The 24,379-nt window shown below is 55.1% G+C and overlaps 10 protein-coding genes across 10 annotated transcripts; 8 read left to right on the forward strand and 2 right to left on the reverse strand.

Annotated features, from left to right (window-relative positions):
* Positions 1-1,028: 1,028 nt before the first annotated feature.
* B0I36DRAFT_254347 (uncharacterized protein) lies at positions 1,029-4,041 on the forward strand (the record flags this gene model as incomplete). Its single annotated transcript, XM_046150814.1, has 3 exons — positions 1,029-1,788; positions 1,845-2,471; positions 2,534-4,041. 3 exons carry the CDS (start codon positions 1,029-1,031, stop codon positions 4,039-4,041), a joined length of 2,895 nt encoding a protein of 964 aa, XP_046006132.1.
* Positions 4,042-5,883: 1,842 nt separating this feature from the next.
* Positions 5,884-9,139, reverse strand: B0I36DRAFT_337932 (uncharacterized protein). Its single transcript, XM_046155713.1, has 2 exons — positions 6,498-9,139; positions 5,884-6,407 (listed from the first exon to the last, which is right to left on the reverse strand). Exons 1-2 carry the CDS (start codon positions 8,723-8,725, stop codon positions 6,158-6,160), a joined length of 2,478 nt encoding a protein of 825 aa, XP_046006133.1. The 5' UTR covers positions 8,726-9,139; the 3' UTR covers positions 5,884-6,157.
* On the forward strand, positions 8,943-9,919 carry B0I36DRAFT_47078 (uncharacterized protein). The gene has a single exon (XM_046162925.1). It carries the CDS (start codon positions 9,160-9,162, stop codon positions 9,811-9,813), a length of 654 nt encoding a protein of 217 aa, XP_046006134.1. The 5' UTR covers positions 8,943-9,159; the 3' UTR covers positions 9,814-9,919.
* A 344-nt stretch (positions 9,920-10,263) lies between these two features.
* On the forward strand, positions 10,264-13,665 carry B0I36DRAFT_377937 (CHAT domain-containing protein; the record flags this gene model as incomplete). Its single annotated transcript, XM_046160616.1, is given in 6 exon segments — positions 10,264-10,370; positions 10,848-11,050; positions 11,066-11,533; positions 11,561-11,677; positions 11,699-11,938; positions 11,966-13,665. 6 exon segments carry the CDS (start codon positions 10,264-10,266, stop codon positions 13,663-13,665), a joined length of 2,835 nt encoding a protein of 944 aa, XP_046006135.1.
* A 483-nt stretch (positions 13,666-14,148) lies between these two features.
* Positions 14,149-15,942, reverse strand: B0I36DRAFT_425659 (uncharacterized protein). Its single transcript, XM_046162345.1, has one exon. It carries the CDS (start codon positions 15,457-15,459, stop codon positions 14,512-14,514), a length of 948 nt encoding a protein of 315 aa, XP_046006136.1. The 5' UTR covers positions 15,460-15,942; the 3' UTR covers positions 14,149-14,511.
* A 714-nt stretch (positions 15,943-16,656) lies between these two features.
* On the forward strand, positions 16,657-18,085 carry B0I36DRAFT_425660 (ras-related GTPase, Rho2 subfamily; the record flags this gene model as incomplete). The annotated part of the gene is made up of 6 exons (XM_046162346.1): positions 16,657-16,699; positions 17,137-17,167; positions 17,314-17,392; positions 17,451-17,456; positions 17,516-17,707; positions 17,795-18,085. The coding sequence occupies 6 exons, from the start codon at positions 16,657-16,659 to the stop codon at positions 18,083-18,085; spliced, it is 642 nt and encodes a 213-aa protein (XP_046006137.1).
* A 264-nt stretch (positions 18,086-18,349) lies between these two features.
* On the forward strand, positions 18,350-19,740 carry B0I36DRAFT_397127 (uncharacterized protein). The gene is made up of 2 exons (XM_046161569.1): positions 18,350-18,507; positions 18,589-19,740. The coding sequence occupies exon 2, from the start codon at positions 18,830-18,832 to the stop codon at positions 19,448-19,450; it is 621 nt and encodes a 206-aa protein (XP_046006138.1). The 5' UTR covers positions 18,350-18,507; positions 18,589-18,829; the 3' UTR covers positions 19,451-19,740.
* B0I36DRAFT_397131 (uncharacterized protein) lies at positions 19,422-20,132 on the forward strand. The gene has a single exon (XM_046161570.1). The coding sequence runs from the start codon at positions 19,552-19,554 to the stop codon at positions 19,936-19,938; it is 387 nt and encodes a 128-aa protein (XP_046006139.1). The 5' UTR covers positions 19,422-19,551; the 3' UTR covers positions 19,939-20,132.
* A 354-nt stretch (positions 20,133-20,486) lies between these two features.
* Positions 20,487-22,307, forward strand: B0I36DRAFT_337944 (uncharacterized protein). Its single transcript, XM_046155714.1, has 2 exons — positions 20,487-20,963; positions 21,031-22,307. Exons 1-2 carry the CDS (start codon positions 20,650-20,652, stop codon positions 21,845-21,847), a joined length of 1,131 nt encoding a protein of 376 aa, XP_046006140.1. The 5' UTR covers positions 20,487-20,649; the 3' UTR covers positions 21,848-22,307.
* A 74-nt stretch (positions 22,308-22,381) lies between these two features.
* B0I36DRAFT_425661 (glycoside hydrolase superfamily) lies at positions 22,382-23,503 on the forward strand (the record flags this gene model as incomplete). Its single annotated transcript, XM_046162347.1, is given in 3 exon segments — positions 22,382-22,863; positions 22,934-23,113; positions 23,127-23,503. The coding sequence occupies 3 exon segments, from the start codon at positions 22,794-22,796 to the stop codon at positions 23,501-23,503; spliced, it is 627 nt and encodes a 208-aa protein (XP_046006141.1). The 5' UTR covers positions 22,382-22,793.
* Between the last annotated feature and the right edge of the window lie 876 nt (positions 23,504-24,379).

Genomic DNA, 24,379 nt, shown 5'->3' on the forward strand with positions numbered 1-24,379 from the left:
GTGTTGTGCACCCTTGCAAGTGAATATGATCAGCCGTAACTGCGCGGCAGCTGCGATCCGAGTCCCTCGCATGGATCAATGAGCCGCTTTTGGAGCAGGTCGAACAACTGCTGTCAACCACCCAGAGAGCCGCCGCGCCGCCGAGACTCCTCTCGGTGAAGCCTGCCGAATGGATGCAGGGATGCACCCCTGCTCGCCCCTTGCAAGCATGGACCAGCATTGTTGAGCCAAGAGTTGGTCAAAGGCGGGTCTGACCACGGAGCCAAAAATGGAGGACACTCATCGGCGGCTCTGTACAGTGGTGACCGCGAACTGTGTCCGCTTTCCTAGCATTATAAAACAACTCCGCACGGACCAGTAACGGCTTTGCACTGTAAGATGCACTGTACCGACAGTCCATAGCCAGAAGCTCCAAAAGTGGATTGCACCATCTCGTGCTGCTGTTGGCACGAACAGAAGATTATTCGTTCGTCGCACTACTGTACTGTATCTGCAGTTTTGGCCATGGCGAATTGTCGAATAATCTTCGCCTTGCCCATCCCAGGACGACGGCAGAGTATGACGCTGTTACCATAGCGTGGAGACAAACAAAGACCTCTTCGTATCTGTTTATATGGGACGTTTAACCGCATTATCTATTCTACATGCACATACACACCCCTTTCATGCTGGGGCCCTCAACCACAACTTCGCATAATGGCTAAACTCCTCTTAAGCGGGGAAGCCGAACCTTTTCAATCAGGAGAAGCGGCATGTGCAGTTAGCGCACTTACTTTGAGCTGCTACGTTGGACATGCACCATACAGCGTCACAAGAGGGTGATGAGTCTGCCTTGCCATGTAATTGTCATATCGAAGCCCCTCCTTACCCCGCACTTTCAGCCTTACGCAAGGGCTAAGACCGCCCATTATCTCCACGGTGATGATGCCGATGCCTAAAGCCCATTTGACCTTTTTGCGTAATATCTGGCCGATCGAGATTTCTTCACCTCAACTACGAACCCTTAATGCCATCGGCAGTGCTTTGCAATGCGGCTACTGCAACGAGATAATGCTAACAATTACACCCTTACGGACGATCTGCGCGCTGACGACATCCCCCCCTACGCAATCCTTTCCCATACCTGGGGCGCCGACGAGGTCATTTACGCCGATGTCAAAACGAGCTCAAATGACTGGCAACAGAAAGCCGGCTACGAAAAGATCAAATTCTGCGCCGATCAGGCTAAGCGACATGGCCTGCAGCATTTCTGGGTAGACTCCTGTTGTATTGACAAATCTGATGCCATCGAACTCCAGACTGCTATCAACAGTATGTTCAGGTGGTACCGTGGCGCCAAGCGATGCTACGTGTTCCTGTCCGACGTCTCTTGTCCATCGACATCCGGTCCTCCGACCTCCAGTCAGCAGCCAGGCGTGGCATCGTGGGAGTCGGTCTTCCGAAACAGTCGGTGGTTCACGCGTGGCTGGACACTTCAAGAGCTCATCGCCCCGCAGATTGTTGAGTTCTACTCAAAAGAAGGTGTCTTCTTGGGCGGTAAGGAGTCACTGGAGGCTGTCATACGCAACGTGACAGGTATTCCTGCCCGGGCTTTACGAAATACACCGTTATCCAACTTCACGACCTCCGAGCGAGAGGCATGGGCACGCAACCGGGAAACGAAGTATGAGGAAGACATGGCATACTCTCTTCTTGGGATATTTGGCGTTCACATGCCACTCATCTATGGCGAGGGTCGCGAAAGCGCGCAGAGAAGATTGCGGGAAGAGGTCCAGAAATCTATAAAAGGTAAGGCCGGCTCAGCAGTTCAGCAAAAGAGAATTCATACTAACTGAAACACGAAGGCGCTCACTATAACGACTTTTCGATCACCTTTAGCCTATCGGGCGTCCCCGAGACCCCAAATTTTGTGGCAAGAGATGGGGAAGTAGAGGAGATACGAAGAATGCTACATTCGGACGGAAGCCGTCACGTTGTCGTGCTCTATGGCCTTGGAGGCATCGGCAAGACACAGCTTGCTGCAACTTACATCAAGCGGTATCGAGACGAGTACTCGGCCATCTTCTGGCTCAACATCAAGGACGAAGCGTCCATCCAGCAAAGCTTCGCTAGGATCGCAACGCACATCCTCGAACAGAGTACCGATGCCGGCAGCCTCAAGGGGCTGAACCTGCAGCAAGACCACGACAAGATTGTTCAGGCCGTGAACGCGTGGCTCAACTTGGCCGGCAACACGAGATGGCTCATTGTATATGACAACTACGACAACCCAAAGCTCCCAGGACGGAAAATTGATGCCACGGTCGACATACACCAGTTTCTTCCAATGGCAGATCAAGGCTCAGTAGTGATTACAACACGGGTGTCAGAAATCAACATAGGCCATCACATTCGAATCAAGAAGCTCGAATCCGAACAGGAGAGCCTACAGATACTGTCGAAGACATCAGGCCGAAATGGCTTACAAGATGGTAAGAGTCTCGAGTCATTTCATTTTCGGCCACTAATAGTGTATTAGATAACGATGCAAAAGACCTTGCACGAAAGCTAGACGGGCTTCCTCTCGCCCTAGCTACGGCCGGAGCATATCTGAAGCGCGTCCCGATCAGCACACGCGACTACCTTCGCGACTACCAAGAATCTTGGGCTAGAGTCACCGGTGACCTGCATCTCGGATCCTATGCAGATCGTACCTTGAGTTCAACATGGCAGCTGTCATATGCGCAGGTACAGGCACAAAACCCACTTGCAGCCCATCTGCTCCGTTGGTGGGCCTACTTCAACAATGAAGACATATGGTTCGATCTTGTACGCACTGGGAGCGAAGACGGTCTTGTGTGGATGGAACAGCTTTCAGAAGAGCTGAACTTCAATGAAGCTATGGGCGTCCTCCACGACTACGGCCTTGTCGAACCCACAGCCATGTTTCAGGAGCCACAGGGGTACAGCATACATAGCTGTCTACATTCTTGGACGATTCATATTTTAAACAAGGAACGGGACGGCTGGTTAAACAAGGTTGCAGTCGAAAGTGTGGCGTCGCAGGTTCCATCAAACAGAGAAGCTGAGTATTGGCTCCTTCAGAAGCGACTACTACCGCATGCGATCCGGTCTTGTTCAACAGTACAAGAGAGCAACGTTCCTTTGGACTGGGCTTTCCATTCTCTAGGTAATCTGTTCGCCGACGTGGGGAAGCTTGGCGAGGCTGAGAAGATGTACTTGCGGGCGCTCGATGGGAAAGAGAAGGCACTTGGACCAGATCACACATCAACACTCGACACAGTCAACAACCTTGGGAACCTTTACAAAAATCGGGGGAAGCTGGACGAGGCTGAGAAGATGTACTTACGGGCGCTCGATGGGAAAGAGAAGGCACTTGGACCAGATCACATATCAACACTCGACACAGTCAACAACCTTGGGGTCCTTTACAAAAATCGGGGGAAGCTGGGCGAGGCTGAGAAGATGTACTTACGGGCGCTCGATGGGTGCGAGAAGGCACTTGGACCAGATCACATATCAACACTCCACACAGTCAACAACCTTGGGAACCTTTACAAAAATCGGGGGAAGCTGGACGAGGCTGAGAAGATGTACTTGCGGGCGCTCGATGGGTACGAGAAGGCACTTGGACCAGATCACATATCAACACTCCACACAGTCAACAACCTTGGGAACCTTTACAAAAATCGGGGGAAGCTGGACGAGGCTGAGAAGATGTACTTGCGGGCGCTCGATGGATATGAGCAAGCCGTTGGGATTGAAAATGTCACGACATATCGACCAGCGATTAACACCCTTTCGAACCTGGGATCTTTACGCTCAGAACAAAACCGTATGAGCGAAGCCCGGCAATATTATCAACGTGCTCACGGTGGTCTTAAGAAGGTTCTCGGGCCATCGCATCCGGCTGTCCAATCAGCGCGGGAGACTCTCGAGCTTACGAATGTGGCCCTCGAAGCTGGGACGTCTTCGAAGGATAACCAACATTTGGCTGATCCAACACAATCCAACCTGTCGAAGACCAGACGACGAAGCTGAAGCGGGTTTTTGGGCTCCAGGTGAGATAGATAAGTAGCAGGATGTCGTACAATGTACCGTATTTGCTCATGATTTCAGTTCAATGTCACGGAAAAAGCCGTTGATGGAATTGCTGCAATCTTGTCCGTCGAATAGCCTTTGTGACTGATGATAAACGGACGCAGTCGTCCATAATGAGTCACAATCTTGGGCTCGAGCGGGGGCTTAGTTGATTGCTGGAGAGCTGGGACTAAAGCCACTCTTGCAAAAGCAGCCCACCAGAAGTAAACTTCAATTCTGATAGGTGCTTATTGTGCGGCTTCCTGCACGGTATTTGTCACAGTGTGCCACAGCTAGCTGGTCCGTGCGGAAACAGCAATTCAGTACGAAAAGCGGACACATTTAGGGGTCACTACTGTACTTCAGAGGCCTGAGCGATGTACTCGCTGACTCATGAGCCACGGACCGTGGTCAAACTTCAGTGTATGGCAGACCGGAAGAAGCCAAGATAAACCCTTAGAAAGTGCAGGACATGGACCGCGGGGGAGACTCAATTCACATACATGGCTACGCGACGATATGCATTGTGCTTAAAAACAACCTGAGCCCGTGGCATGCTGGCGTCGTGCTTTCCTCATCATGCCTTCAGTAGCGGCTGCGAGAGCAGCGTGTCACTCCTAGAGGCTGCAGGGGGTCGCCACCCATGGTTGCTGTGATTGACGGCGTGGCCGCGACAGGCGTTGTCGCAACGACCAGCCAGTTGTTTGGTCGTAGCAATCAGTGCGTTGATGTGGTCCTGGCATTATCGCGCCGCTTCGGTACACTAGCTATGGATCAGTAGTTATTGCAGTCCTTCAGCCGTGCAAACTTCCCCTCATCATGATTGGCTGGACCCGTTTCGGCTGGCTGTGGTGGGACTCACCCCTTAAGGAAGGAATGACCACCGATTTCATCTGAACATCATTCCTGCCTAAACGGGACTACACGCGACAACGTGTCTGTGGCGTGGCCTTGTCCGTGGCGCAACAGTGGCTGCTCGCACCAACCCTCATGCTCGTGAGCCCCCAACTCCTCCTGCCCATCGCCACCGTTCTTGCTTGTTGAGTGGAACGTGTCATGTTGTTCGCACAGGTCGTCAGTCTCGCGCTCACTTGATAGGGTCTGATCATCTGTTGACATGCGGTCAAGTCTTAACGGCGTAAACTTCAACCTGGGCTCCTTGGAGGGAATCTCTTTGATCGTGGGCTTGCTGCGCACAGGCGCATCTCCACAATCGTAGAGGCTTACCCTATTTCGATCCATGCGACGGTCCAACGTCCCTTCCTAGGTGATCCCTCATGGCTTTCGATGGTTCCGCACCACCACGACTCGACTATGTCAAGAGCATGGTGAAGCCGAGCTCATTACCCGAGAACACGATTCAAATATGGACCAAGGATGCCATTGATGCCCAGTACTTGCACCAATTGTTCTCGCAGTGGGCCGACAGCTGTCATGGCGCAAGCTTCTGGTGTACCGCTTGTAGACCCGACGGGCGACGGCCGATTCTTGATCACACAAAACGGGCTTCAACCTGTGTTTAGCGGGTTTCTCTTCAGTCAGTCGGGTTACAGCGAGGAAACAATTAGACAAGTCCAAGACTGGGCGCAAGGCACATCCATCCCAGGTCGTTCATTCAGCCCGGGTGTGAATGTACAGATCGTTGGAAGTATGTCAGACAAGGAATTAGTCGCCATAATGGAAAGGCTACGATGAAGATAGGAGTAACCCAGGGTTCAATGGTGGTCTAGCATATATGGACGTAGCATCGACTTCTAGAGGGCATATTCACATGCCATCATGAGGTACGATGGAGTATGTCAGGGTAATGGTTCTATTAAATGGTGCGCATATTAGTGCAGCACGGAGAAGAGTCGGTGAAAGGGTGTTCAAGTATGGCCTGAGCCGAATGAGGAAGGAATGAAGACCGAGGTCATTCCTTCCTAATTGGGGATACGATGAGTAGGAACATCACACGAGACGATGTCGCTAACGAGTTGAGCCGTCTTGATATCATTGAGAACACAGAAAGGTCTGAGGGGGCCCTGTATAGGTGGCGGAACGGGTACACAAGATAATTGTCCATTTGGCCCACCCCTCATGATGGTCGTGCGCTCGTCGCGTGTTCATCGAAGCCAGCCTTGAACTTCTTGTAGCAATTTTCCCATTCCTGCTGAGTCCACTCCCCCTTTATTTTATCACAAAAGAATGAGTAGCTGATTTCGAAGCTCTGAATGAGGTAGCAGAAAATGGCTATGCCCTTGTCTCTCTGTAAAGGGATCATCAAGTCGTCGGTCCTGAACTTCTCCATCGCCGGTGGGAGCTTTGGCTTGGATCTGTGTGGAAATCTGAGTCATGGAAGCCGTGGGCTTCGTCAGTTTGTACGCTTGATGGAAAACCGAACACCAACGAAGAACAATTCTGTGTGGTCAACGCACCTTGCCGCAGGGATGTGAAGGGGCGCCCACTCCCCCAGATAGCACGATGCTGCAAAGACAACGGCGCCACGGCCAAGAGCGTACTCGACCCGAGCTTCATCTATGGAAGCAGCACTTCCATGCCTTGGCCCCCTCATACCGTCGCGAGCTTCTGAGGTATGCGGGGTCGTGACTTGTATGCTCTTGAAAATTTTGAGCGCCAAGTTTTCCGTACTAACCGTGCAACCGCGCTTGTATCCTACTTTCTCCAAGTATGTGTTCCTGAGGGCATCATTGCTCTTTATAGCTTTCTCAATGGATGTGAAGTTTCCCCACAGATTGATAGAGATGATGTCGTACTTAAGATGATTGATCGATTTGTTCTGAGCAATATCTTTCAGGCAGGTTAGCTCGTGCTTCACCTCTGAAGCTATCTGCTTCAGCAGAGGATGATGGTTCTCGGTAGCCGGGCGTGCATTGTCGTCATCCAGCTGTCGTGAAGAATCTGTTTCCTCCCCGCGTGGCAAAGCTGTATCAAGTCTGGCCTTGTTCAGCCAGTGTTCCCGCAAGTCCTGTGCCTGGAGACGTCCTTTGTCGGGCATCAAAGCACACAGCACCAAGATCCAATACTTGATGGAGTTGAGCGTGACCTCGAGCTGCTTTCTGGTGTATTCTGTGTTCGTAATATCCGCGGTAGCGTACCGAAACATCAAATAGGCGTGATTGTAGTAAAAACCCGACAGATTCACCGTCCGGACCGGTGCAGGGATGCCTTGTGATTCATACGGATCCCAGTGCTGCAGCACATCATCCTCCAGCTGAAGGGAACATTTGACACACATCTCTTCGACCTCTTTCTTCGAGAGGTGCTTCTCCTTAGTGGTGTCGTCGAAACTTTCCGGAATATTCTCGGGCGGCTTTGCTTCAGCAAGCTTGGCCATTGTCTCCGGTGTGTGGTCGAGAATCTTGGGTTTGGCCTTTGGCTTCTTTTTCTTGCGTTTGCTTCCATTGCCCGAGTCACCGCCCTTAGGTTTCTTCGCCGGACTGTCCCCTGCCGGGTCCGCGGGCTTTCTCTTTGACGGCCGTAATCCAGGGCGCCCTGTTGCTGCAGCGGCGGAATGATTGCCATTGCTACTGGACATGATGATGGTGGCATCGCCACTACTGGCCGCGCCTGGATTGGATTGCTCATCGCTAGGCTCATGAGCTCTGCCACGGTGTTCGTCTGCGTCGCCGCTCGAAAGGTCTTTGTCGCCTGGCCGATTGAGATCTAAGCCGCTGCCGAGAGGATCGGGAGTCGTCGGAGTGTCGTCAGCGGTCCTGGCGGGCTCGATTGTCTTGTCGCCAGTGGTCGCTCCCGCATTTGTGGAGACTTGTGCTTCAACGTTGGTGGACATGCCGACCCCATCGCGTTGTTTATGCAGGTTGCTGCTTGCATGGGTGGTGTTGTCCGTCATGCTCTCGTCCTCGGTGCCTTCTGTGGTCGTGTTGTTGCTGGCACAGCCACTGTCAGGGCTTGTCGCAGGCGTGGAACCATCCTCACTGCTGCTGGCGGATCCGTCGTCAGGCGTTGGTGCACTGGACGAAGGCGCTTGGCCACAGCTAAGACGCTGCTGAAGAGTATCCGCCGCTCCTCCGTCGCTGTCGCCGGCTTGCTGATCCTCCTCGACGGTCGCCACTACCGCCGCTGGTTGTGTCTTAGTAGCATCGTTGATCGGAGCGATCGCTTTGTCGGATGCTGCCGCAGCAGATTGCGGCAGGTTGGGAGACAAGTGAGGGTCAGATGCAGGTGGGACGCGACGAGGGACGCGACGAGGAGGCAACGCTCGGCGGGCCGAGACCTCGTTCGATGTTGCCGTCTGGATGTTAGACGTGATGTCTGTGGAACTTGTGTCGGAATCTTGGCCTTGAGGTTGGGGAGATCGTGCCTTCGTGTCGCCCGCCTGCTTCTGTTCGCGTATCTTGAGCAAAACCTGCTTGACGATCTCTTCAAGCGCCGCAAGCTTTTCCGTGCTTTCTGAGGGACCGTATATGACTTTGCAGGCGCGCAACAAGAGTTGTTCGAGAGGGGCGAAGAGAGTCGCCCCATCAATGGTGCTGGCGGTATTGTGGTGCGAGGCGAGACTAGGAACGGTGCCAGGCACGCCTCCATCTTGGTCTGCGGTATTTGGCGCCGATGCTATGGCTGACATGGTCGTATGACGGTCAGTAGCTGTCGCTACTCGGGCCGGTAGAATAGCCGACACCATCGTGCGCGCTGCGTGGCGGTCGTTCAGATGTGTTGAACGTGATGGCTGTCCGCGGATGTGAATTGGGGTGAAGTTGTTTATATGTCGAGCCTGTGGAGCTGGCTCCTCACAGCAGCCTTCTTCGAAAGCGCATTAGCGTCAGCCAGCCCCTGTGAGAAGCCGCAGGCCTTGGCAAACACTGCTCGGAGCCTCGTCTGGACGCGACTGACGCGGTGTGCCTCGCATGCCCAAAGTATCGGCCGAGCCTTAACATGTATGGCTGGATGAATCCTGGCCAATGTGCATGACAAGTCGCCGCTCGGGTCATTGCGAGTCCTGGAGCAGGAAGCACTGTGCCGGGGCCTCCGGTTGCATCCCGGTTGGTCCACTTGAGCAAGGAATGCCCCCTGCCATCGGACGGTCGTCGTGAACCAACCTGGTGTTTCGCGGACAGTATGGTCGAGACAGGCTGGCATTCTTCGGAGACGAGGAGCCATTCTCGGCAACACCCGAGGAGTCTGTCCGTTGACCCACTTGACGACCTGGTCGCGCAGATTCCGATAAGTCACAATTGCCTCGCTTGGTCGGTTCTGCTTGAGGCACGCCAAGAGTCCATGGGTGAATGCGCCGTAAGATGTGCCGTTGACAGTCTTCTCTGCGGCCACCTCATGACTTTCGCAGGCTGCCATCAGCGTGAATCCGTCCGGGTTGATGGACCAGGACATTTCCAACTCCCCATCGCGGCTGCCCGATTCGACAGCGGTCTCTGTGATTGCCTCTTCGTCGGCGGGAAGGTTGGGGACGTTCGTCCAGCCTTCTGGAGTTCGAACGTTTTCACCAGTCCTCCAGGCGCCGCCAGAGTGGCAGCTGTCGAGGATGACAATGGTCCGAATCTGCTTCTCGTTGAGCCTTTTCAGCCACTCGTTCAGCTGCCATCCTCTCACTGCAGGCTTTCCGCAGCAAAAGTCCATCGTCATCAGGGATGGGTCTGTCAGCCTCCCGGGCGGGGATTTGCTCGTCGGTTGCAGCCGTGCCCCATGCCCAGAGAAGTGAAAAAAGAAGAGGTCACCAGGACCAGCCTGCTCAGCCAGTGTCGAATTCCCTCTTGATGTTGTCGAATGTGGGCCGACAATCTGACGGCTCTGTCGGCTCAGTGGGACACGTGAAGCTTGACAGGGTCAGGGGAGAAGTGAGGATGCGAGGCTCCTCCAGCTGGAATTCATTTCGAAGTAACTCCGCGACCGCCCGGACATCGTTGACACAGCCTCGAAGCTCTCTGAGAGAGTGTGGTTCTCCATTTTCATTCTTTCTTGAGCCGTCGTTAAAGTACAGGTCGATGCCGACGAGCAAGGCAAATCGCTTTGGGAGGTTTGGGAAGGCCATGATGCATTGCTGGTGACCTCTGTCTCCTACTATTCAGATAGCAGTCGGCAGTGGGCGCCTCTGTTTATATGCATGTTTTCGGCGGCGGCGGAGCCTGAGTCCATGGCTTGAACCTTATGCCTTAGGTGTCTGGGCTTACGGGGTAGTGAGCCATTCCCCCCAGGGGGGCCTTAAGGATGGACTGCTTCCACAAACAGGACTTTGACGGACATATTCCACCGTGGGCGCCCGCATGCATGTCAGTCAGTCCCAGTGATCCTACAGAAAATGACAATTGCACCAGGTTAGAGCATGTGGCGACCCTGCACCGGTGGATTTGCGAGGAGTTGCAAATCTAACTCTGGAGCCTTGCTGACAAGTGACGACACAGCACGCGCTGACTGTCGGCTGAAAGTCTAAGACGAGCCATGACGCTGCTATGACGAGGTGGCCCCCATCCTAGAAGCTAAGTTTCTCCAAAGGGTGGTTACAGTACAACGAATGCAGACTCTGCCAGCTGAAGGCTGAGTGCGCCAAGCCACGAAGATGCCAAGTCAGCATTGAGTGTCAGCAGTTACGAATGGCAATTAAACATGTGATAGCTCGCCGCATGTGGGTGCGTGGCTCGGGCGTGATTCTAGGCAGGGCAGAGGTCGAATCTTCCACTCATTCGACACCAAGGGCCGATTCTATTCTAGATTTTAAAGCTTCGAAGGGTGGGTGACAAGTTTCCTCCCTGGCAAAGACTTCGGACTACTAACGAGCCGCTTCGAATTACCAGGATAACCAGTTCTCTAGGCCACAGATACTCACGGACTGAAGCGATTACAGACCTCGAGGAAGCCATCCGAATAGGACGAGAAGCCATCGATGCCACCCCGTCAGATCATCCCGAGCCAGCTATGTTCTTGAACAACGTTGGGAATCGTCTAGGCGACAGATACGCACGGACTGGAGCGATGGCAGACCTCGAGGGAGCCATTCGTGTGACACGGGAAGCCATCGATGCCACCCCGCTGGACAATCGAGATCGGGCAGGATTCTTGAACAACCTCGGAACTCTCCTAAGCGACAGGTACTCGCGGACTGCAGAGATAGCAGACCTCGAGGAAGCGATCCAAGTAGGACGAGAAGCCATCGATGCCACCCCGTCAGATCATCCGAACCGGGCTATGTTCTTACATAACATCGGAGTTCGTCTAGGCGACAGATTCTCACGGAACGGAGCGATAGCAGACCTCGAGGAAGCTATTCGTCTGACGCGGGAAGCCATCGATGCCACCCCTCTACATCATCCGGGCCGGGCTCGATGGCTGAACAGCCTTGGAAATCATCTAGCCAACAGATACTCACGGACTACAGAGATGGCAGATCTCGAGGAAGCGATCCAAGTAGGGCAAGAAGCCATCAATGCCGCCCCTCTAGATCATCCAGACCGGGCTAGGTTCTTGAACAACCTCGGAATTGGTCTAGGCGACAGATACTCACGCACAGGCGCGATGGCAGACCTCGAGGAAGCCATTCGCGTGACACGGGAAGCCATCGATGCCACCCCGCTAAATCATCCGAACCGGGCTGGGTTCTTGAACAACCTTGGAGTTCGTCTAGGCCGTAGATACTCACGGACTGCAGAGATAGCAGACCTCGAGGAAGCGATCCGAGTAGGACGAGAAGTCATCGATGCCACCCCGGTAGATCATCCGAACCGGACTAGGTTCTTGAACAACCTCGGAATTGGTCTAGGCGACAGATACTCGCGGAACGGAGCGATGGCAGACCTCGACGAAGCGATCCAAGTAGGACGAGAAGCCATCGATGCCACCCCGTCAGATCATCCGTACCGGGCTATGTTCTTAATCAACCTCGGAGTTCGTCTAGGCGACAGACACTCACGCATAGGCGCGATGGCAGACCTTGAGGAAAGCAAGGAACGCTTCGTCGCTGCCTTGCGTCAGTCCGCCTCCGCTGTGAGCATGCGTGTCGCAGCCGGCCGTCATCTTCTGACATCCCCAGCTATACTTCAAGATCGACAAGCATACGCCATTGCCAAAACGACGATCGACTTGATTCCCTTATTGACGCCCCGTTCTCTGCAGAACTCAGACAAGCGGCACCTCCTCTCCGCGGCTGTCGGACTCTCGTCGGACGCGACAGCCATTGCTCTGCATGCCAACAGAGGCCCTGCTGCTGCTATCGAACTGCTTGAGACTGGTCGTGGTGTCATCGCGGGAGCCCTCTTCGAGCAATCCGACCTTGCCGCTCTCGAACGCGAGCATCCCGACCTGGTACGTTCCTTTATCGACCTGCGAGATCAACTGGACGCACCGGCGTCGGCTCGTTCCCTCGCTGCCGAGCGCCCCACTCTGGCCGCAGAGACGGAAGGCGATCGGCGCCGCGACGCTGGACCCCAGCTTGCCGCTCTCCTCGAGACGATCCGTTCCAAGTCCGGTTTTGAGCGCTTCCTCCTCTCGGCATCGGAAGCCGATATGCTGGAGGCTGCGCGGCACGGCCCGATCGTCGTCCTGAACGTGAGCTCGTATCGCTGCGATGCCTTGGTCATTGAGCAGTCCGGCATCCGATTGCTGGAGCTGCCACACCTCTCCCGAGAGGCGCTCAACGACCATGCCCGGGAACTTAGAACTCTTGACACGCTTGGGTGGCTCTGGGATGCCATCGTCTGTCCCATTCTTAATGCTCTCGGTTTTACTGGGCCTCCGTCGGACGATCAGTGGCCGCACGTGTGGTGGGTCCCGACTGGCACACTGACCCGGTTTCCACTCCATGCAGCGGGACACCATCTGAGGCGCACCGGCGAGACGGCGGTTGACAGGGTCGTCTCGTCGTACGCATCGTCCGTCAAGGCGATCATACATAGTCGGCGACGGCCACAGCAAGCGCTTGCAGCCGGAGAGACCCGAAACGCCGTTGTCGTTGCCATGCAGAAAACGCCAAAACAGGCACCGCTGAAACATGCGAGCGACGAGGTTGATGCGGTAGTGGCTGTTTGCGAGTCGATGGGATTGCCGCACGACCGGCCTCGACCGCACAAGACCGACGTCTCGTCGGCCTTGGAGGCCTGCAGGATGTTCCACTTTGCTGGCCACGGCAGCACGCATCCCGAAGAACCGCTACAGAGCCAGCTGCTCCTCGACGATTGGGATCGGGAGCCATTCACGGTGGCGAGTCTCCTAGAGACCAACCTTACCTCGAATCCGCCATTCCTCGCCTACCTCTCGGCATGCGGGACTGGTCAGATCCTGGATGAGGGGTCTGTTGACGAGAGCATCCATCTGGCCAATGCTTGCCAGCTTGCGGGGTTCCGTCATGTAGTGGGCACGCTTTGGAGCGTAAATGACGGGTTATGTGTGGACATGGCGAGAATGACGTACGAGTTTCTGCGGGATGAGGGTATCCGGGATGAAACCGTAAGCCGGGGGCTTCACCGAGCGATGAGGACGCTCCGAGACCAGTGGGTGGAGTTCGAGGATGCCGGACGCGGAAAGTCATGGTCATCGGGAGCGGACAGGGACGCTGAATTGAGACAAGGGTCGGAGCCGAGGCGGCCGCTCTGGGTTCCTTATGTTCACTTTGGCGTTTGATATTGAATGTCATACAACATTTGACTTCTCGCCATGTGTGAGAAACCAGGCTTGCGCGCAATCCTTCCAAGGTAACGTGTTGGAACCATTTTTACCCATCGCTCTTGCTGAAGGCGATTACGCTCACTTTGCACAATGATGTTCTCAAGGCAGGCTTGTAGAATACTCCATTTTGCGGGGGCTAGTTACATTTGACGCTGCCTCCACAAAGATGTTTTAACTCATAGAGGAATGGGAACCAGCCGTTAACTGTAGAGGCCATCCGTGACCACATCAAGAGAACTCGCAGTTTCTGGTGACAGCCTGCTCCCTGGATGCTGGATAAAGGAAAATCCGTTTCGAGCACAGGTTAGGTCAGCTTTCACCTTGGCCAGGTCGAAGTCGGGCTCCAGATCAAGACGATGGCCGTGAGATGGCACGATTAGATCCTCCTTCATACTTCCTACGCTGGAGCAAGGATGGCGAGACAGTTTTCTATGGAGACTCATATGACCCTAGATTTACCAGTAAATTCTATTTCTGATTGAGGCTTTTCCTAAGCTTCCCTTACTTCTGTATGACAAAATCACTCGTCTGCGCTTTATCCGTAAGTACTGTGGATGAGAGTGTCCGGGATTGGCTTAGTAGACCCGTTCCCAAGATCATCTTTGCTGCTTATACAACCATCGACGAGCTGCAAGAGTTCGCTTGATGTCTTCGCGTAGAGTTTGGCCCATCCATCGTTTAAGGCTCTTGAGCTCCAGATGTCTAAGGCGGCAGCAAAGGGGCTCTGGGCAATTTCCAACTTTTAGAGTCGGCACAGCAAGTGTATGCTGACCACCCAAGGCTGATGCCTGTTTGCTGTACTCATTCTTTAATGACGCCGAGAACCCTGAGCGGCCGTTTAGTTGTGCGTCGGCGTGTCACCCCCGACCTTGAACTCCGGTTCGGACCATCTCCGTTGTGCCGCGCTACCAAATTGGCAGGCTCGCTGTTCGTCTTGTGTGACTGTGACAAAGCGGTGTGGACATTCACGTCGTCGGCGATATGCACTCGGATAAGGTGCAGAGGACTGGAGAGCACGTTCCAGAGGATTGCCAGGCACCCGCCATGGTCCGGTGTTGTCACGTCCGGCGGCGTGTACCGGATGCTGACTCGGAAGGCATTTGTGGAAGGGGGAACGGCGACTAGGCTTGATAAGCGGGGCAATAGGCCCTTGTTGTTCGTCTTTGGGCAGTCCAGGAACACCACAATGACTCGCGCTGGGTGTTCCACAAGCAAGGTCTCCAGCTCCCCAAGGGCAGCGCCTCCAAGAGGATTATCCCCGATTCGCCGAAACCCGCGTAGGATTGCCTGAAGCAAACCCAGCCGGCGCACTTTGCGCGTCCCAGGACAAGATGTAGTAAAGATAGGATCGAAGGCCGCAGCAAGGTACACAGCGTCGATAGGAGAAGTTGCCGATGACACGATGACGGAGCCGCCTTGAGGCAGGCGCCAGGATGGCTGTTGGGCTACCGAGCCACGTCTAACGCCATCGATTTGTAGGTCCGTCCACCACGTGCCGGAGATACCCATCAGTATGAATAAAGCAAGCTTCTTAACAACGGAGCCACTTGGGAACCATTGCAGTAGTATCCCGTAGGCGGCGATGGTAATGAAGATGAGGGGCAAGCGGGTAACAAGGAGAAGGACTTGCAAGATGAGTGAGAAGACGGAGGAAAAGAAGTTGACCGCGAATAGTGAAAAGACCAGGCAGGCCGAGAACATGCCCTGCTCAATAATGTTGTTGGAAACCAAAGCTGGCCTGACGGCCATATTGGGACGATGTTGTTACGGATATTGTAGGATCAGGCCCTGATGTGTGAGTATGGGTGAAGCGCTCGGGCTCCTTTTCTGTCTCGACAGGCATCTGAAGGCACTAGGTTCACCAAAGACGTTGCCGTGGAGCGACTCTTGATGCATGTGCAGGTTACCCCGCCAGAGGTAATGACATGATCATCCACGGATCACTTCCACGAAGGTTTTGGCCCGGCAATGGAGGTTGGTTCGCAAGGTGGCTGGCTGGCCCATGAAACTTCCCGTGTGCATGCGGCTCAGTTTGACCCACATCGGGGAGGATAATCCAGTCCATGGGACCGAGGCCAGCATTAGGCGAAACTCCAAGCCCTAAACCAAAGTGAATTAGCGACAGGAGGGCTGAACATGCCAGCTGGGTCGGGCTCGATCGTGCCGACCGCTTGGAGCGGCGGGGTTGGCGGGGACTAGGATGCGATGCATCAGTCGGGTAGGGGTCAAACGGTAGGACCACAATGGAGAGACAAATGGGTGGTTCAGCAGCAGTGGAGAAAACGCCATGTCACAAACTCGTAGTTGCAAACACGCCCGCCAGCTTCCCAACGTGGTGAGCACGCCGCTCTAGGCAGGTTTCTTTTGCCCTCAACGTTTACGATGCTCCTTAAGAGGGCGTAGATCGCTGCCTGCCCCGTGTCAACAGTGTGGTGGGTTTCTCGGACCAAGACGACTTGTACAGTCGACGGTCAATTCCCATTACAGTGTACTAGCCAGTGTCACCTGGCTGATTCGTATCGGAGTAACCTTATCCTGAAATGGCGACTTGCACCCCGCTCTCGCCCCGGGGCGCCGGGGTGGGGTTTGCAACGGTAAATGGAGCTTAGCCGTAGTGTCAGTACTGTCCTGTGCCTAGCTCGTATTAAAGCTGGCCGGTGGACTGCTACGCAAGTAAAGAGCTTCTGCCGGGCAGATTCTAGGTACCGAGAGAGCGAGGAACAGAGGAACAGAGCAATTGACCGGACAGGACTTGAAAAAGGACGCTGCCGCTTCATCTTCTGCCTCTTGGATGACACGACTCATAGTCCCGCCCCTTTCCCCGTCCACCCCCATATCGCTTTCAACCGGGCTCGAGATAAGTGTCAAGATGTGTGGGTTGTAGAGAGTTGAAATTGGTCCTTAACCACTGCCTAAGTCAAGGGGACGAGTTATATACACAAAACAATGGTGCCCATGTGGGTCGGGACGCCTCCTCGGCTGGGGCGGAGTATCGTTTGACAATAAGGACTGGCATTGCAATGCGCGTGGCTTGATCGCTTGTCATCTCCCGCTCTTGCGCCGCCTCTTGTTTTATTACAACATAGTCCCTAAATACCAGACCACCGCTTTCTTCGATTACCCATCCTTGGGACGGAACCCAGGCCACCCATTCATCAACCATCGATAAACGTATCTATTATCACCACTACCACACTCGCCATTATACCCAACGAACCACCCCCAAGGTCTCCCCGACGGACGGCCGCCCCCTCGTTTCCTGTCAACTCGGCCTTCCCCCGGTCGAACCTGAGATCTCGGACTCGAATCCGCCTCTGCAATCCTCGTCCCCTGACGACGCAATATACGCAGCCAGAGGGATCCCGCACCCATCCAGACCGCGTCCCCCATCTCTTCCGCCACGCTACTCTCACTGGGACACCATAGCCAGCCAAAGCCCTCAAAACGTCATCCGCAGGTACGCACCCACCTGTTTGCCCCGCCACCGTCTCGACGATCCCTCCTCAGGGATCCTCCACCGAACTCGATTCATCACATGATATCCCCCCCCCCAAACCAAACCAAACCAAAAAAAAAGGGGGTACTGACATCTAATTCCCTCAGGAAACTGGTCATCATCGGCGATGGTGCTTGCGGCAAAACATCTCTGCTGAGCGTCTTTACGCTCGGCTACTTCCCATCAGTCAGCCCCCCGAGCCTGCCGCGAAGCATATCAAGCTAACCACCACGACCCTCCGCAGCATTACGTATGTCCTCCCCGAACCCTCGACCGTCCGCCCGCCGACCATCCGCTCTCATCCCGCAGATCCCGACAGGCTTCGAGAACTATGTCACAGATTGTAGAGTAGACGGCAAGTCCGTTCAGTTGGCGTTATGGGATACCGCTGGACAAGAAGACTACGACAGATTGCGGCCGCTGGCATATTCTAGGGCTCATGTCATCCTCGTCGGCTTCTCGCTTGATACTCCAGATTCCCTTGACAACGTCAAGCACAAGGTACGGCCCCTGGTCCCTTCGATATCCCACGCATCCGCCTGGGGGGATATGGTCAAAGGTTCGCTGATACACCCCGCCCGCCCCCAGTGGATCGAGGAAGCCTCCCGCCTCTGCCCTAACGTCCCCATCATCCTCGTCGGCCTGAAGAAGGATCTCCGGGAAGACCCCCTCGCCATAGAGGAGATGCGCAAGAAGTCGCTGCGCTTCGTCACGCCGCAAGAGGGAGATGCCGTCGCTAAGGAGATAGGAGCCCGCAAGTACCTCGAGTGCTCGAGCCTGAGCGGCGAGGGCGTCGACAATGTCTTCGAGGCCGCCACACGCTCCGCTTTGCTCACCTTTGAGAGCGGCGAGAGCTGCGGCTGCTGCGTCATACTGTGAGCCAGGGCCGCCGCCGCCTGCCCGCCCACTCACATATCTTTATAATTCAACAATCGAGCGTCTCATGCCAGTTCCGCCCTTGGCTCTGCGAAATGTGATGAACGATGCCGGGCTTCAACTGTTGCAGCAACACCAGAACTCACCACGTCGGATCCTTCGCCGTACAAAGAGCGGCGTCCGACCATTACTGTCAGGTAAGTCGGCATCGATTTTGCTCGTTTCCAGCAGCAACTTCACGACAGGCTCATGGCCATTAGCCGAGACCTACGATAGGGGCGACCAACCATCCTTATCCTTCGAGAACTGTTTCAGATGAGACTGTAATCCCTCCCTTGCAGCAGGCTTGAGGTCAATGAGACCATATTCGCGAGACGATTTTGCGTATTTGGTCCTGCTTGTACGTAGGGACGGGTAAATCAAGGGTAGGATAAGATTTCCACGTCTTACGGACTGGATGCATCATACATGAGGCTCATCGACCACCTCCACGGTGTACACAGCAGAGCTCAAGGGACTGGTGCTAGTCAAAATGGTACTTGACGTACATGCAAGAACCAGCCGCCCCGGCTGGTGCGCCATATTCACAGACAATCAAGCCGCCATCCAAGCGATCTGGAACCCAAAGTGTCCATCAGGGCAATACATCCTTGTGGAGACCATACAAGCACTCGACGAACTCCGAAGCAAAGGGCGGGAAGTGTAGTTCCGCTGGATCCCAGCACACGTCGGAGTGCCACGCATGAAATGGCAGACCAAGCAGCAAAAGAGGCTGCCGGCGTCAACCAAGATACACAAGGACCCGCTCAACCGCCGCCAGAGCCAGAGTGCCTCCGGATCCTCATGGCGACCACGAAATCCATCATCCGTCGAACGATGAGGGGCGAATGGGATCTATCCTGGGAGACCGCCAAGCAGGGCAGAGATCTTTTCAAGCTCGGAGTGCGACCGGGCAAATCGAAAATCGATACTCGACACGCACATCGGAACGCACAGAGCTGTCAGCTCTGTGGTCACACAGATGCGCACGAGCATGATCAGCCTCGAGTTCGAGACCGAGTGCAAACACGTGCGACAGAAGATCGCGGACATCATCGACACACTCTCTTGCCGGAAGAACAACAAGCAGATCAGCCACGCCGTCCTTGCCGGCGGCTCGTGCGGTGTCCCATTCATCAGGGATCCGATCGAGAAAACGTTTCCGGGTACCCACATCGCCAACTCGAAGTGCAGTGCGGTCGTTGCGCGCGGCGCGGTACGCATCGCGGCACGGCCGGACATGAGATCCATCGGCGTCGAAGTTGTTCGCCTTGGCCACAGCCGCCCGTTCACGGAAGTGATCATGTCTCGCAACACTCAACTTCCTAGCAGCAAGGAGCACGAGCTCCAAACGGCCAGGGACGATCAGCCCGTGATCGAGTTCAAGATTCTCGAAGGGGAAGGAGCGAAACTTTTCTCTCAACACGACGATGGGCTGTTTCGAAATTAGCGGCATTCCGCCCTGCCGCCGTGGCACTCCCGTCACGGTCGAGGTGTCCATTCTGGACCCGGGCGTCGTTGAAGTGAAGGCCACGGTTGGAGATGGGACCTCAGGCAGGTCCAAATCCCTTAACGTCAATCAAAACCGACGCCTGGGAGACGCAGAGATCAAGCGTCTGCGGATGCTGACTAAGGATCGTCTAAACGGAAAGCGGGACGGCGGAAGCAATTCTTGGGAGGCGTTGTCCAGAAGCAATTCTTGGGAGGCGTTGTCCAGAAGGGGACGATTCCAAACGGCGGCCCCCAAAAAGGGAGGCGTGGGGGCGAGTCCCGCGATCTCGCCGAAAACTCGGACTTGGCCCACGCCACGGTTCTGACTGCGTGGTTTTGCTCCATGAACCCGTCGATATAAAGAAGCAGATTTACAGGCCGGGATATCCCAAGCACGTTGTGCGGCTTTGACCGACTGGAACTTGCCCTCGCGATACTCTGTAGCCGCGCGTGAGATTCGACTCTCCAATGGAATGTCACGGGTCGAAGGGCCGCTGGCGGACAGGCCGCTGAGATTAGTAGACATTTTTCGTCTTTGTATGGAAAACACCAAAAGTTGGGATCGCGATGTAAATAAACGCATTCAGATGCAGTAAATACAATGCTCAGCGCCAAAAGACAAGCCATAAACCAACCCAAGTCATCAATAGAAAAGCGCGTTCGTGTTCGTGGTCGGGAGAGATGATCCCTGTCAGCTGAAATTGCTAAGGGGGGAATGCAAATAAACAGGAATACCTCCAATTTGCTGGTCGGCGCTAAAAAGACCAGGTATCGAAAAAAGTTTTCGAATCAATCGTACATTTTCGAATCGACTGTCCCCACTAAAACACCCGAAGGGGCTGAGTTTAGTGGGAGAAGTGTCAGAAACTCCCCACGAGTAAGCCCCAACGCCACATCTGCGCGAGATGCCAGGGGATGCCAGGCACCAATGCAACCCTGGCGTCTAAAATTTGGAGTGCCCGACCTGGCTGAGGCAAATCGACTCGGCCGGTCCATCATCCGGCTGCAAGGCGCGCTTTGCCCACAACGGCGACACGATGGGGGCCGATATGTACTGTGCCATCTGCTGCGGGCCGTTTGGCAACGCCACGGTTGGTGTCGGGCGCTGGACATACATCTGGCGCCAGCATCATCTCCGACAGCCGTGGGACCTCGAACCGGTCCACCCCCAGCACCTGCCCGGCGCGGCTGATACCGGGCACCACTGCGGCGAGGGCTCCGCCGTGGAGACGTCCCAGGAGGACAGCGGCGAAGACTACAACTACGACCCTCACGTCATCCTCGACGAGGTCGAGCACGGCCAGGTCCGCTGGGTGTGCGATGTCTACTTGCTTGGGTTTGATGGGAGCCGGTAAGGACATATTTGCCGATCGCTATCCTTCTCCGTCATCTGCGACCGTGCCTGACGACCGATCCAGAGCGGCCTTCTTTGGCCCTGGCTCCCACGAAGATTTCAGCTTTGTGAACATGGACGCGGAGCTCGACCCGTTCGGGAATGCACAGGAGAGTTGGGAGTGCTACACCGATACTATGCAGCAAGATCCGTGCTATCCGTTCCACAAGCCCTGCTACGACGTCCTCGCCCGGGCGCTCACCGGCAAGAAGCAGATGACCGATGCGGAGGTAGACCGTCTGTACCACGTCATGAGGAAGTTGGGCGAGGATTGCGGCGTGTCGTTAGACCTCGACTACCGGTTGGACGGCCAGGAGTACGAGCAGTTCTGGGTAGTTCAGCGCGGCAAGGAGTACACCGTAACTTCGCCCGCTGAGTCCCCGGCCGTCTCAGCGCACTTGCAAAGCGTCCTTCAGTTGGAGCGATTCCGTTGCAGCTCGGGCGATGCAGCAACGGTTCCAATGCCGAGAGGGCAGGACTTGTTTCAGACTCTGCCACCAGAAATCTTGCACAGCGTCGCAGCATACCTGGACAACGACCAGCTCCTTCAACTGCTGACGGCATCGCGACATGCAAGCGCCGCGATTCGCCACGACAATTGGTTCTGGGGACTGCGCATCCAATCCACCATGGCCTGGTTCTTTGAACTTCTGGATTACCTAGACCAGGCCGACTCGGGTGCGGTTAGCGACTTCGATCTTAAACGTGTCTTTGTGTGGGCAAACGGGATCTCTAGGGGACATGTCGGAATGAAAGGCCTGTTCATGGTGGTTGCCAACCGCCGTCGTATATGGGAGACGTCCTGCGCAGCGATCCGACAAGAATATGGCACTACGCTCTAAGGTATAGTAGGGCAGGCGAGCTGCAGTCAGTCGTAGCGAGTTGCGAGAAGACGAAACTGAAAGGCTCTTCGCAGCCGGTATTGCTCGCCAGTCATGGCACGAGAGGGCTGCTGAACCGGCAGCATAGGCTTTTGGCGCAGGAGTCCTTGCAATCCTAATGTGGTACACCTGCGCATGCAAATCGTTCCGGGCCCGCCAAAACTGCATCGGGACTCTCTATCCCGGTCAATCTGGGGCAATAACCTAGCAAAATTGGCCTGCTGAGGCACACACGGCAGCTCCAACCTATCAGCGTCTGACCTGGCCGGAGTCCTGCCCAGCGCCGGCAGAACCCCGGGGCTGGATGGACGGGCCGGACGCCGACTTTGTGGCGGGACCGTCAGGCGACCTGCTTTGACGGCAGGTCTGGGCGCCTGTGCCTTGCTGCTCGCAGCACGTTCCGACTTCGTTGTGCTCGGGTACAATGTGGGGGGGGGAGGGGGTTTGGGCAATTGCCCCTGCCTTGATGGGCAGGGAGGGGCTTCTCGAAGTCGCCTTGCATCATCGGTCGGTGGAGCAAGGCCTGGAAGGAAACTGGCTGCTGGGATGGACGGCATGCCGACAGCGTTGTGGTGGGGCCATGCCAGCGCTTCATCCGCCTGCGAGGGAACAGATTTCTGTGGATCGGCCTGGAGAGCGATCCTCGAGTTTGTTGCATGTTGCGAGCGGGTAGAGCTGCAAGCCTCGTGCTCGCACCACGACATCGGCGGCGGGGTGGAGAGCAAGCCATCGACTATATGAACTAGCTCCTGCGCTGCCACACCTTCTCCGTTCTGGCATCCTCTTACATTCCCGTTCCTCTTGTTTGCCTCGTACGCTCGCAGTCGACAGACTAAGATCATCTCTGTCGCCCATCAAGAGTTGCGCACCTTGGTATATGTGAAATCCGTAGTAGAATTGCAAAGCCATGGCGGACATTGATGTGGAAGAGACGCTGAGGAAGCTGTCTGTATCAGAGAAGGTTGACCTTCTGGCAGGTTCGTGGCCCATTCCAAATCTTTTGCACCGGGTGCTCTGCCATCTTCCCAGTGTGCTAACGACGTATAGGCATTGACTTTTGGCACACAAAGGCGCTGCCCAAGCACGGCATTCCGTCGTTGCGCTTCACCGATGGTCCCAATGGCGTGCGTGGAACCAAGTTCTTCATGGGGACCAAGGCGGCCTGCTTCCCGTGCGGCACCGCACTGGGCTCAACATTCAATCTGGACCTCCCACGTGAAGCCCGGGGTAAAGATGGGAGAGGAGGCGAAGCTCAAGGGTACCCATGTGATCCTCGGCCCGACCATCAACATGCAGCGGTCGCCTCTGGGCGGCCGCGGCTTCGAGTCGCTCGGAGAGGATCCGTTCCTGGCTGGCCTCGGAGCTGCCGCCCTCATCAACGGCATCCAGTCCACCGGCATCCAGGCCACGGTGAAACACTTTGTCTGCAACGACCACGAGCACCGACGCAAGGCGGTGCAGGCTATCATCACGGAGCGGGCCCTGCGTGAAATCTACGCGCTTCCCTTCCAGCTGGTGGTGCGGGACTCGCAGCCTGGCTCCTTCATGACATCGTACAACGGCGTGAACGGCATCTACTGCAGCGGGCAAGGCAGAGTTAAGAGTAGTCACGTATAGACCTCGTGTAGGGGAGCAAGGCAAAATAAAAGCAAGGCGTCTGTCCTATGCACACGCCACTATCTTGTCAAGCCATCCGAGCAAGGCTAACCCTCAGCTGATAGGCCTATAAATAGATGTGAACGAGTCTTGTGTAATAGGCTAACGCAGAGTCGAGGAAAATACCTATTGCAGATACACGGAAGTAACTTGCCTTACGTATAAGCCACATCTCGCAGTTAAGCAAGGACATGTTCGGATAGCAGCCCCTGAATGGTCAGGGTTCGCATTTATTGTACACCGTGGTGTGTCGCAAGGGAGTCTGCGCATCAAACACGAGTGATGCCTTGTTAGCGTTTATGAAGCAAGGTCGAATTTGGCTGTAATAACGCCTAACGATGGAGCGTACGATAGTGGAGCCTGCCGTCGGATATGGCCAAAGTTCGAACCGCAAAAGCAAAGGCACGAATAGCATATCTCTATTAGCCATACAGTACAGTAGTGACCGCGAACTGTGTCCGCTTTTCAGACTTTAGTTGACGTTCCCGCACGGACCATAAAACTGTGGCGCATTACAGCGCACACTGTGCAGACTGTCTCATAACAAGTACCCTCCAAAAGTCTTTGTCGCCCCATCTGCAGTGGTGACCGTCGCAAATCGTCGGCCAATCTTCGCCATGCCCTTCGCAAGATAAAGGCAAAATATGACGTTAAAAACATAATGCAGAGCATTAAAGGCGAGTTTGTGTCTGTTTATGCGGGATACTCTGAAAGTGATGTCTATTCTACGCATACAGTAGTGACCGCGAACTGTGTCCGCTTTTCAGACTTCAATTGATGTTCCCGCACGGACCATAAAACTGTGGCGCATTACGGCGCATACTGTGCAGATTGTCC

This window comes from Microdochium trichocladiopsis, assembly GCF_020744255.1.
Source record: "Microdochium trichocladiopsis strain MPI-CAGE-CH-0230 chromosome Unknown B0I36scaffold_12, whole genome shotgun sequence".
Lineage (NCBI taxonomy): Eukaryota > Fungi > Ascomycota > Sordariomycetes > Xylariales > Microdochiaceae > Microdochium > Microdochium trichocladiopsis.